Below are 13020 nucleotides of genomic sequence, written 5' to 3'. Positions count from 1 at the left end.
CTAAAAATCCAGGTTTTTTAGGTTTGAGGAAGTCTAGAAGAAATTCTTTTAAAAATCCACGTTTTAGGGATTAAGAAAGGCTTCAAAAATTCTTTTAGAAATCCACGTTTTAAGGCCTAAGGAAGGCTTTAAGAAATTCTTTTAAAAATCCACGTTTTAGAGATTAAGAAAGGCTTCAAAAAAATCTTTAAGAAATCCACGTTTTAAGGCCTAAGGAAGGCTTTAAGAAATTCTGTAAGAAATCCACGTTTTAAGGGCGAAAAAAGGCTTTAAGAAATTCTTTAAAAAATCCACGTTTTAAGGCCAACGGAAGGCTTGAAGAAATTCTTTAAAAAATCCACGTTTTAAGGCCAACGGAAGGCTTGAAGAAATTCTTTAAAAAATCCACGTTTTAAGGTTTAAGGAAGGCTTGAAGAAATTCTTTAAAAAATTCACGTTTTAAGGCTTAAGGAAGGCTTGAAGAAATTCTTTAAAAAGTCCACCTTTTAAGGATTAAGGAAGGCTTCAAGAAATTCTTAAAAAAATCGCCTTTTAAGGCTGATTCTGATTTCTCCATCCCTGCTGGGCTGACTGGGTTTCTTGCTGTTCTTTTTCTTTCAGTTTTAAGGGATCTCAAACACACAAAACAAAGACGTATGCCACCTGCCGTTACAGGCTCCTTTAAACTCGTGCCATTTGTGCATATGACTGCTTGCAAAGCAAAGTGTGTTGCAGAGGATACAATGAAGGCGTGAAGCCGAAGCTAATATTGTAAACAGCCAAACGACACAGGAGTGTTAAAACTGGCTGATTGTTCTTTACTTTGATGGGCCCTTGGCAACCAACCGCAAATGTAACATCGTCGTCCTCATCGTTGTTAGTTTTGTTTGCTTCACTAAGCTCAGCTTCTTTGCTACCATCATAAATAGTTTTGTGGCCAAAAAGCAAGACATCAACGTCACCATCGATTTTTGTCGTGTGTACGTACAGTCTGGCATATTAAGTTGACGTTTATGATGATGGCTCTAAGCTACAAACAAAAAATATGTATATGGATATTACATTGACGCAAACAGCATTTAACCAAGCGATTGTCAACGAACGTGGTAAAAGGTGGATGGTACCCAAAGGCAGCAGCAATACCTTTAATGAATTTCTAAATAGCAACGTAGGCACGTACTTATTAGCCTGGCATGGTGTACTGATGACCAGCTGCTGCCAGTTCCGCTGTAGTCCTTTTACAGCAACTGCAGTGAACATTTACATCCCCCGCCTACATCTGAACAAGAATCGAATATTAATTACCATAACTCCAGCATAACTGTAATAATCACATTTGCAGATCTTTTGTTATTCTCCAAAAAATAAGTGACTTTTTGATTTCATTTATCCCATGCTAAATACCAATTCGTCCTAGAGATGAGATCATCAAAACAAACAGAACACAATCGAACAGACAACAGTCTCTATAAATGTCCTCAACATCAATCCATCATTGCATGTGACATCGTCAAGAGACAATTCTTTGGCTTCCTTCTCTTCCACTCAATAAACACACTTTGAGTGCGCATTTTAACGGGTGTTCCTGTCAAATTCTCTTTTAATTGTTTAAATCTCTGTAAACATCTTTTTAGCTCTGGACACTAATCCATCACTTAATTGAAGGATGAGTGGGCATGGTGAAGGCCTGTCAATTTGCAACAGAGCGACACATTTGGCATTCCGTGGGAGTTTTTGTTTCTAGGTCTACATAAATTTTGCCAAGGGAATTGGAAGCAAATTAATGGCCCTATGGCCACAAAACGTAGATTTTTTAAAGAATTTCTTGAAGCCTACCTTAAGCCTTAAAACGTGAAATTTTCAAAGAATTTCATATAGCCTTCTTAAAGCTTTAAAACGTGAATTTTTTACAGAATTTCGCGAAGCCTCCATTAAGCCTTAAAACGTGGATTTTTTTTACAGAATTTCATCAAGCCTTCCTTAAGCCTAAAACGTGGATTTTTAAAAAATTTCGTCAAGCCTTCCTTAAGCCTAAAACGTGGATTTTTAAAAATGTCATCAAGCCTTCCTTAAGCTTAAAACGTGGATTTTTAAAAAATTTCTTGAAGCCTTCCTTAAGCATTTAAACGTGGATTTTTTGGAAATTTTTTGAAGCCTTCCTTAAGTCTTAAAACGTGGATTTTTTATAGAATTTCATCAAGCCTTCTTTAAGCCTTAAAACGTGGATTTTTTATAGAATTTCATCAAGCCTTCCTTAAGCCTTAAAACGTGGATTTTTTAAAGAATTTCACCAAGCCTTCATTAAGCCTTAAACCGTGGATTTTTTTATAGAATTTCATCAAGCCTTCCTTAAGCCTAAAACGTGGATTTTTAAAGAATTTCTTGAAGCCTTCCTTAAGCCTAAAACGTGGATTTTTAAAGAATTTCTTGAAGCCTCCCTTAGGCATTTAAACGTGGATTTTTTTGGAAATTTTTTGAAGCCTTCCTTAAGCTTTAAAACGTGGATTTTTTAAAGAATTTCTCGAAGCCTTCCTTATGCCTTAAAACGTGGATTTTTATAGAATTTCATCAAGCCTTCATCAAGCCTAAAACGTGGATTTTTATAGAATTTCATCAAGCCTTCATCAAGCCTAAAACGTGGATTCCTAAAGAATTTCTTTAGGCCTTCCTTAAGCATTTAAACGTGGATATTTTGGAAATTTTTTGAAGCCTTCCTTAAGCCTTAATACGTGGAATTTTTAAAGAATTTCTTAAAGCCTTCCTTAAGCCTTAAAACGTGGTTTTTTTAAACAATTTCTTGAAGCCTTCCTTAAGCCTTAAAACGTGGATTTTCTCGAAGCCTTCCTTAAGCCTTAAAACGTGGATTTTTTATAGAATTTCATCAAGACTTCCTTAAGCCTTAAAACGTGAATTTTTTATAGAATTTCATCAAGCCTTCCTCAAGCCTAAAACGTGGATTCTTAAAGAATTTCTTGAGGCCTTCCTTAAGCATTTAAGCGTGGATTCCTTGGAAATTTTTTGAAGCCTTCCTTAAGTCTTAAAACGTGGAATTTTTAAAGAATTTCTTAAAGCCTTCCTTAAGCCTTAAAACGTGGATTTTTTAAAGAATTTCTTGAAGCATTCCCTGAGCCTTAAAAGTGGATTTTTTTTTAAAGAATTTCTTGAAGCCTTAAAACGTGGATTTTTTAAAGAATTTCTTGAAGCCTTCCTTAAGCCTTAAAACGTGGATTTTTTATAGAATTTCATCAAGCCTTCCTTAAGCCTTAAAACGTGGATTTTTATAGAATTTCATCAAGCCTTCCTTAAGCCTTAAAACGTGGATTTTTATAGAATTTCATCAAGCCTTCTTAAGCCTTAAAACGTGGATTTTTTAAAGAATTTCTTGAAGCCTTCCTTAAGCCTTAAAGCGTGGATTTTTTTATACAATTTCATCAAGCCTTCCTTAAGCCTTAAAACGTGGATTTTTATAGAATTTCGTCAAGCCTTCCTTAAGCCTTAAATCGTGGATTTTTTATAGAATTTCATCAAGCCTTCCTTAAACCTTAAAATGTGGATTTTTTATAGAATTTCATCAAGCCTTCCTTAAGCCTAAAACGTGGATTTTTAAAGAATTTCTTGAAGCCTTCCTTAAGCCTTAAAATGTGGATTTTTTAAAAGAATTTCTTGAAGCCTTCCTTAAGCCTTAAAACGTGGATTTTTATAGAATTTCTTCAAGCCTTCCTTAAGCCTTAAAACGTGGATTTTTTAAAGAATTTCTTCAAGCCATATTTAAACCTTAAAACGTGGATTTTTTAAAGAATTTCTTCAAGCCATATTTAAACCTTAAAACGTGGATTTTTTAAAGAATTTCTTCAAGCCATATTTAAACCTTAAAACGTGTTTTTTAAGAAATTCGTGAAACCTTCCTTAAACCTTACAACGTGTTTTTAAGAAATGCATGGAACCTTCCTTAAACCTCAAAACGTGCATTTGTTAAAGAGTTCCTTGAAGCCTTCCTCAAGCATTAAAACATGGATTTTTTTAAAGAATTTCATAAAGCATTGCTTAAGCCTTAAAACGTAGATTTTTTTAAAGAAATTCATGGAACCTTCCTTAAACCTCAAAACGTGCATTTGTTAAAGAATTTCTTGAAGCCTTACTCAAGCCTTAAAACGTGGATTTTTTAAAGAATTTCTTAAAGCCTTATAACGTGGATTTTTTAAGAATTTCTCGAAGCCTTTCTTAAGCCTTAAACGTGAATTTTTTAAAGAATTTCTTGAAGCCTACCTTGAGCCTTAAAACGTGAATTTTTTAAAGAATTTCTTGAAGCCTACCTTGTGCCTTAAAACGTGGATTTTTTAAAGAATTTCTTGAAGCCTACCGTGAGCCTTAACATGTGGATTTTTAAAGAATTTAAAACGTGGATTTTTTAAAAAAAAAATTCGACAAAGCCTTCCTTAAGTCTTAAAATTTGAATTTTTAAAGTATTTCTTGAAGTCTTCCTTGAGCCTTAAAACGCGGATTTTTTTTAAAGAAAACCTTCTTTAAGCCTTAAAAAGTGTTTTTTTTTTTAAAAATTTCTTCGAAACCTTCTTTAAGCCTTAAAACGTGGATTTTTAAAAAATTCCTTGAAGCCTTTCGTGGGCCTTAAAACGTCGATTTTTTAAAGAATTTATTGAAGCCTTCTTTGAGCTTTAAAACGTGGATTTTTTAAAAGAATTTCTTGAAGCCTTCCTTGAGCCTTAAAACGTGGATTTGTTTAAACAGTTTCGTGAAGCCTTCCTTGGGCCTTAAAATGTGATTTTTTTAAAGAATTTCTTGAAGCCTTCCTTGAGCATTAAAACTTGGATTTTTATAAGAAAAAAAGCATGGATTTTTTTAAATTTCTTGAAGGCTTCCTTGAGCCTTAAAACTTGGATTTTTTTAAGAAAAAAAGCATGGATTTTTTTTAAATTTCTTGAAGGCTTCCTTGAGCATTTTAACGTGGATTTTTTAAAGAATTTCTTGAATCCTTCTTTGAGGATTAAAACGAGGATTTTTTTAAAGAATTTCTTGAAGCCTTCTTTGAGGATTAAAACGAGGATTTTTTAAAGAATTTCTCGAAGTCTTCCTTGAACCTTGAAAGGTATTTTTTAAGAATTTCTTTGAATTTCGTCTAAAAGTACTCCAATGCATGTAAATATCTCTCTTTTAATGCTATAATACGATTTCATTCTGTTTTATCTTTGGTGAGAATATTCCCACGCTAACTTAAATAACCTCATCTACCTAGCCCCATATCCTTATGGTCATCAAACTAAAGCCTAACCTTAATTCGCATCAAAAGTGTTAAATCCCAATTATCTTTCATTTGTAGGTGATAAGTGTGATTAAGAGCATATCCAAAACTCCAAACGCTCACATTAAGGGTGTGTTTAACATTTTGTTGCCGATCAGGATAATCAACAGACAAAATAAGGACAAAGAACAAAACAAACAACAACTTACAAATTACCAATATTAAGCGCCTCTTAATGGTTCCATAAAACAGAACTTCTTCTTCATCATTTGGCGAGCAGGAATGCCACCTTGGACAGTGTCAATTAATGACCCAAGAAAAGCAAATTGTATCTAGACTACCATTCACTCTCCTCAGAAGCTTGCAACTCACTCGTTTAAGTGGAGTAGAGTTCGGCTTTTAAGGGTAAATTAAGTGTTAACAGTTTTGTTGTTTTGCTCTATGTTCCCAAAACCAATTGGTTATAAGGTTGTAAATTGTTGTGTGGATTGTGGTTGTTGTTGGTTTTGGTGTTGTCTGAGGAATTCCCAAAATAAAAAAAAAAAACTTGCAGGGTTAGTCTTTGTTCATGGTTGGTTATCTTCTTAAGGAGTGCATGGGTATTATCCTTATATCGGCGTACTATGTTGCCTTACCTTGTGACTGGTCTTTTTTTTGTGTGGCATTCAGTGAATAAGTTGTGCTGTTGCTCTCCACCACTTTTGATTCACAGCTATTAGAGGGATATTTAGTTTACCTTTTTTTATGCTTATTTAATAAATTTTTGTAGTTCTTATTGGCATTGAACACGCAAGCCTGTATCAGTGTGGCTCACGTGGGAAATGTAGAGTAATTAATTTATCCTCAAGTTATTCGCTGGTCACATCTTTAGTGTGGAGGAGTGTGGCTTTAACACCTTTATGGCACGGCCATTCCAGTGGCATGGGTGTGTGTGGGAAGTTGAGAGGTTTTGCTGTGCAGTTTAATGCCATACCTTCTTGCCATTCTTGAATTTTAGTTACGCTTTATCCAAAGGTGATTTTGGCTTTAGAATTTATGATGCAATTTCAATTCTTCCTGGGAAAAAAGTTTTAAATGAAGGCAAATTCAAAAGGGGGAGAGAGTAGAATTTGGGATAACCTATAAAGAAATTTTTAAAAATTTTAGTGTTATGGGAAATTCATGATTTCGAGTTGCGAGATACCAGAAGGCTGAGGATGTAATGTTGTTGTTCCTTAAGCCCTAAAACGTGAATTTTTAAAAGATTTTTTTCAAGACTTCCATAAGTCTTAAAGCGTGGGTTTTAAAGAATAGCTTAAGCCATAGAAAGTAGATTTTAAAGAATTTCTTGAAGCCTTCTTTAAGCCTTACAATGTGCATTTTTTAAAGAACTTCTTGAAGACTTTAAATGTGGATTTTTTAGGAATTTCTTGAAGCCTTCCTTAACTGTTAATACGTGCATTTTCCTTGCTTAAACAATAAAACGTGGATTTAAAAAAATCTTGAAGCCTTCCTTAAGCCTTAGACCATGTTTTTTAAAAAAATTCTTGAAGACAACAAAACGTAAATTTTTTAAGCCAAATAACGTGGATTTTTAAAAGAATTTCTTGAAGCCTCCCTTAAGCCAAATAACGTGGATTTTTAAAAGGATTTCTTAGAAAACAAACGTGATTTTTTTGAAACCATCCTTAAGCCAAGCCTTCTTTTGCATATCTCAGGTCCTTATAAATTAGTGACAAACAAATGGACTAAATAATATTACCTAATATTTAGTTCGGTGTGTAGCTTATAAAAAGTAAAAGTTCAAATGGCCAAGAAGGAAAGGCGGAGTGCAAAGAGAGCATCATCAAGGAATGTTTGTTTGACAATAGGCTCATTTATAAAGCGCAGTCAAGATGTCTGGATGCCAGGGTGATATTCATTAATTTCCAAGTTTATAACCATACCATTGACTTTGATTATGCCTCTCCAAACTTTGGCCAAGTATAAAAGCTTGGCCAGAACGTGGCTGGAAATCAGTTGCCTTTTAAAACTCGTGGAATATGTTTAAGCGCGCGTCGTTTGTGATTGTGATTCTGTTGCTTTGGATATTTTTGTGTGTAACAAAAGCTGTAGATCATCGAGAAGAAGATGATGATGGCGATGGTCGTTCTCCAACGGGTGGTGATAAAGAACTTTCAGATTTGGTCATTACCACAGCATTGGGAAAGATACGTGGCACTTTACTGACTTCGCAAAAAGGCAGGAATTTCTATGCATTTCGTGGAATACGCTATGCCAAACCCCCGGTTGGTGAACTGCGTTTTAAGCCTCCAGAACCAGTGGAACAATGGTTTGACATATTCGATGCCACATTTGATGGTCCCATGTGTCCTCAACCAGGCCTCAGTAGCCAAGATGTTTCCGAAGATTGTCTGCGTTTAAACATCTACACACGGGAACTGCCTTCGGAAAGTAATCCCAACATTAAGAAACCTGTTATTGTTTTCATTCACCCTGGTGGCTTTTATTCCCTATCGGGCCAAAGTAAAAACTTCGCAGGGCCACAATATTTCATGGATCGCAGTGTGGTGTTGGTGACATTTAATTATCGTCTAGGATCATTGGGATTCTTGAGTACTGGCACCAAGGAAGCTCCGGGAAATTTGGGCCTTAAAGATCAAGTAGCCCTGTTGAGATGGGTGAAATTACTTATTTCAAGATTTGGTGGTGATCCCAATTCGATTACTTTATTGGGTTATGGTGCTGGGGCGATGAGTATTACCTTGCACATGGTTTCACCCATGTCTAAGAATCTTTTCCACAAAGCCATTGTGATGAGTGGTTCAGCAACGGGCCAATGGGAAATACCAGAGGAACAATTATATGTGGCCCAAAGGCAAGCTTTGCTGTTGAAGTGTCCGATGATGAATATAACGGAAATGATGGATTGTCTAAAGGGGGTAAGAAGTAGAGGTTGGATTTCCGAATGCAAATTTAATTATTTTTGTTTTAGAAACACTATTTGGAATACGCCAACAGCTTGAGGAATATGTTCGAATTTGGTCGCCAAAATCCATTGATCCTTTGGAAACCTGTGGTGGAACGTGATTTTGGTCAAGAGCGTTTTCTTACCGAAGATCCGGTTCGTTTATATCAGAATGGTGATTTTATGAAGATACCCATTATAACTGGCATGACCAAGGATGAGTTTGTGGGACCGGCTTTGTGTGAGTATAAAATAATTGAATTCAAGTATACGATAACGACAGGATCAACAGGAATCTTGAAGACTTATAACTAGTGTTGGGCAATCTTGCTCATTGAAGGGTCTTTTTCATTCAGCTCACGAAAAGAAACCAGGTCGTTCATTTCGTTCGTTGGCTTATTTTTATTCAATATTTCATCAGTCTAAAAGATAAAAAATGTTTCGTATATCAACTTTTCAAAATTTATCTGAAAAAATTAAATTCTTTTTAATTAAAATAATTTATTATTATTTTTTGTTTGATATTAACAAGAGAAAATAACGAAATGAACAAAATGTTTTTATTGTTCATTATTCTACACTATGACATCTCTCAGTTTTGAATTTAAGAAGGAGATAGAGCGAAAACTGAAGTAAAATAATCTGAAGAAAAATATTCAATCTTATAAAGTAGAAGAGCTATATAAACGAGAGGAGCTAAATGAACGACAAAAACAAATGACCTGGATATGGTTTCGTTCGTTCATTTCACGGAATCGTTCCATTGAACTAGTTCATTCATGAACGACATAACTCTGCTTATAACAATTTAATTTCTTTCAGCCCTCTTGGAAAATTATCGCTGGTTAAACTATTTTGTGGGAAATTTCGAATTAGTTGCGCCCATATGTTTTATGTACAATCAAAGTAATCCCAGAGCTTCGAACATTTCACGTGAGCTATGGTCCTACTATTTCGGTGACAACATAACACTGACTTTAAGTGACTCATTGGAAAATCTAACACAGCTATATTCAGATGCATTGACTGGATTTCCGGTACATCGTTTTGTTCACCTAGCTGCACGTTCCACCAAAGTCTATTACTATCGTTTTAGTTATCAGGGTCAAAAGAGTCATATCTATTATCCGGAAAATGGACCATATGGTAATGTGTTTGATATATTGCAAAGTTTGAATTACTTATTGAATCATCTTGAATTTAGGTGTTGTCCATCACGATGATCTAATGTATTTATTTGTGGAACCCTCGGTAAGTCGTATGTTCAACGAGGATGACGATGACTCAAGTATGGTGAACATATTTACTCGCATGTTTAGTGCCTTTGCTTATAAAGGGTAAGGATTTTAAAATTGAATAAGAAGGATAAATCTTTTATCCTTTTTCAGAGACCCCAACAAACCAAGCGACAAATATTTGGGCAACATACGCTGGCGCCCCTTCAGTTATAAGAAACAATACTATTTGGATATTGGTGATGAATTGGTTATGCGTGGCGGCTTGAATACTCAACGTTATGAGTTATGGAAACGCCTGTTTCCTTTGAATTGGAGACGTCAAAGCAAACATGAAGTAAATGATGTGGATTATGAATGAATGGATACAAAATATGCATCGAAATCTATTGATTTTTATAAATAACATGACAGAACACTTAGTAATTGGATGTCACACATAAAGTTACATGTCATATGAATAAAATGTATATTCTAAAACCGCATTTTATGTGTTTCACTTTCGTAATATAACATTCTAAAGACGTTTGGGAAAATTGTGTACCTTTGTTTATTAATACTCAACTATCAATTCCTTAATATAGAAGATATACAATTAATTTTGTTGCTGTACCTTGTGTTGTTTCGACATCAGTCCGTTTCGTATCGAATTGTTACATTATCCACGTTTTAGCTTATTTAGCCTGGAAGGCGTTAATCAACAGCTTGAGTTTTCTGCTTTTTCATTGGTTTGTGATCTATGGCATTTATATATATTTGGTTTCTTGGAGTTATATTGCGGTTCCTCACTTGTATCACTTTGTATCACCTCTGATTCACCTGTATCACCTCTGATTCATGAAGGAACCTCCTTTGCGGGTTGTTAAAAATTGAAAGCTTATTTTGTTGTCGTGAGAGCTTTACATGCACGATGTCGCAAGGGCTTGATGGCAGGAGGGGCATCTGTTTAGGGTGTCTGGAATAATAAGTTCTCTCTAGGAGTTGAATTGTCTGTAATCGTATGTTACTGTAATCGTTTGGATTGAATTTGTAGTGCGTTCTTAATATTAACATTATTAAGAACTTTATTATATTAGCACGAATTATAAAATGTCTCCGTTTAATTCAACCGCATCTGAGTTCATATCCTCCACTTTTCCATTTAATCAACCCCAACCGATGTTGCTTCATCATTCAAAAGTTTTTTATATTCCCATTACTAGATCAGATTTCGACATGGACTCCAACTCCACTCAATTCAGAAGATGCGTCTCGTAAATTATTGCAAAGATACTAGCATCTTGAGTTCTTATTTTTGTTAATCGGACAGCATTATTTTACGATGTTTTCAAGATTCTCAATTGTGTGTCACTCTGGAAGAAAGTCCAGAAGCTGCCAGTTAATGTTTTTAAGATTTTTTCCTGGATTTCACTTTCTGGTTGATGTGGGTGGCGTGCAAAGAAGAGTAAAGAATATTGTCGAAAATTAGAATCTTTGGATTATGAAGAAGTAAAAACGGACACTGTGGAATTTATCGGGGATAACTTTTGATTACGTTCCGGGATTACGGAAGAAATTTGTAATGTTGGGTAAATGGCTGGAAATTAAGCACTTACGTTGCCGATGTTGACACCGGATGAAATTATAGTGCATCCACCACCAAATTATCTGCTTTTGGATGTAGGAAATTTGCCAGACTGATGTTAACCACAATTACTTGGACTTTTAGCCTCGGAATTCAACGAAGATATGTCTACCAAGTTAGCAATCCACAACGTTTTACATCAATAGGAAGAAAGAAATTCTTGATGTCGGAAATCAGCATGTCATTGTGATTATATCTTGTAAAGCATGTACATGTGAAGAAAGGTGAAATGCTGCTTCAGTGATGGAAGCAGTGGAGATTCTAAAATCTTACGTACGGTACGATCCCCCATTGTTAGCGGATTTGTCTGGTTTTTGAATATGAAATATTTGAGCCACCTTTTAAATGTCCAAACCAAATCTGCTTAGAGGTCGAGATGTTGGAGCCATTTGAAAGGCATACATTCGAGAATAAGATTGCCTAAAGCGAACTGCACAATTATTTAGTCAGCTGGGTCGTTTGCACATACGTGTTTGGTAGCGCTGTTGTTCCCTCATAAGAGGAATTATGCCCGCTGGAATATAGCGCCTTGTCGCCTTCAGGAAGATCTCTTTGAATATCTTCTCACTCACACTATCTGGCTCATGAGGGCGGAGGCAAGTGACGTATTCGTGAATAAGTTGGCTCTATTACAATTCACGAATGTGGCTGGTCGGACTCAACCGTCACCATGATCCGAATGTGGTCAGAATTTAGTGTCACCTTCGTTTACCAGGATTTGTATGGAAGGAGTGGGGGGCTGACCATGAAATATCCGGAGAGCTCGAAATTTTACATTCATTCATTAATTTTTGCAGTGTTTTATTTAACTTGCGTTGCACAGTGTCCGATTTTCCGAAAAACCTGGCCAAAACTCTAAAAATGAATGGATTTCGACCTAACCTTTGGTTCTTATGTTTTTCGGGCCGCTGATTACATTTTTTATATTATTTAACCCTCAGGCGGTCGGTTTAGGGGTCTTTTTGGTCCCTTCTCCTATAAAATGTGATCTTATCGGATCAAAATATTCTACAAATTTCTTCGCCATCAATTTTTACTATAGGTCCTAGAATACATCAAAACTCTATATCTTACCTTAACTCCAGAAATATGCAAATTAGAAAAACATTTTAGGGTTAATGTCATACTTCATCAAAGTTATGGCAAAATTGTCATACAAAGAATCATTTTAGAAGAATGGCGTCAAAGACAAAAATGTTTCCGCTAAATTTCACTATAAGTCACCAAAGAAAAGAAATCTATATTTGCATTACATACCAAGGAAATATCGGTATCAATTTTGCCAAAAAACCAAGAAACTAAAATAGGGGTGCAAGCTTCCACAATTTCTACAGTTTTGGAAATATTTGGGTTAAGATCACATGGAATCCTTGCACTTTAGGTGTATAATGTCTTTGGCAACTTTACTGACAAGAATGCAAGGAATATTTGTCTTAAAAAAATTAACCCTCGTGCGAGTCATAAAAGGGGTAATTTTGGTCCCTTTTCCACAAATCTTTAAAATCTTCTATAAAATGTGGTCGGATCAGACCAAAATATTCTAGACATTTGTTCGCCATAAAATTTTACTAAAGGTCTTAAAATATATCAAAACTCTAAATTATGCCCAAACGCCGGAATGTGACCCTATACTATATTCTGACATTCTGAATGAAAGAAAATCTGTATAAACCTGCAAGACATAATACCACATAAAAACGAAAAGTGCAAATATGTGCAGGATGTTTCGATGGAAATTGGTAAAAAACCCTTCCTTTTTTTATGAAATGATAAATTACATGGCCCAACTCGATCTTACTCACAACTATTTTCATAATTTATTGTGAAAATTGATCTTGAAAAAATAACAAGTACGGACATCAATTATTAAAGAACGCACAATTCATTGGCGACACTGAACATCTTAAATACGTTTCACATACCTTTCACTGCAATTACAAAAAGAAAATATTTAATAACCGTTGTTTATTTTGCATAT

At 35.0% G+C, this 13020-nt stretch overlaps 2 protein-coding genes across 2 annotated transcripts in view; one reads left to right on the top strand and one right to left on the bottom strand.

The window, feature by feature from the left end:
* gcm2 overlaps positions 1-13020 on the bottom strand; it is a 153228-nt gene that overhangs the window by 76268 nt on the left and 63940 nt on the right. The window lies entirely within an intron of this gene.
* Positions 2965-9901, top strand: LOC141392120 (juvenile hormone esterase). Its single transcript, XM_073965072.1, has 5 exons — positions 2965-8157; positions 8211-8424; positions 9006-9329; positions 9388-9520; positions 9572-9901. The coding sequence occupies exons 1-5, from the start codon at positions 7258-7260 to the stop codon at positions 9777-9779; spliced, it is 1779 nt and encodes a 592-aa protein (XP_073821173.1). The 5' UTR covers positions 2965-7257; the 3' UTR covers positions 9780-9901.

This window comes from Musca autumnalis, unplaced genomic scaffold, assembly GCF_047663935.1.
Source record: "Musca autumnalis isolate F117 unplaced genomic scaffold, ASM4766393v1 scaffold_2, whole genome shotgun sequence".
NCBI lineage: Eukaryota > Metazoa > Arthropoda > Insecta > Diptera > Muscidae > Musca > Musca autumnalis.
This window is presented reverse-complemented; position numbering and strand designations above follow the sequence as displayed.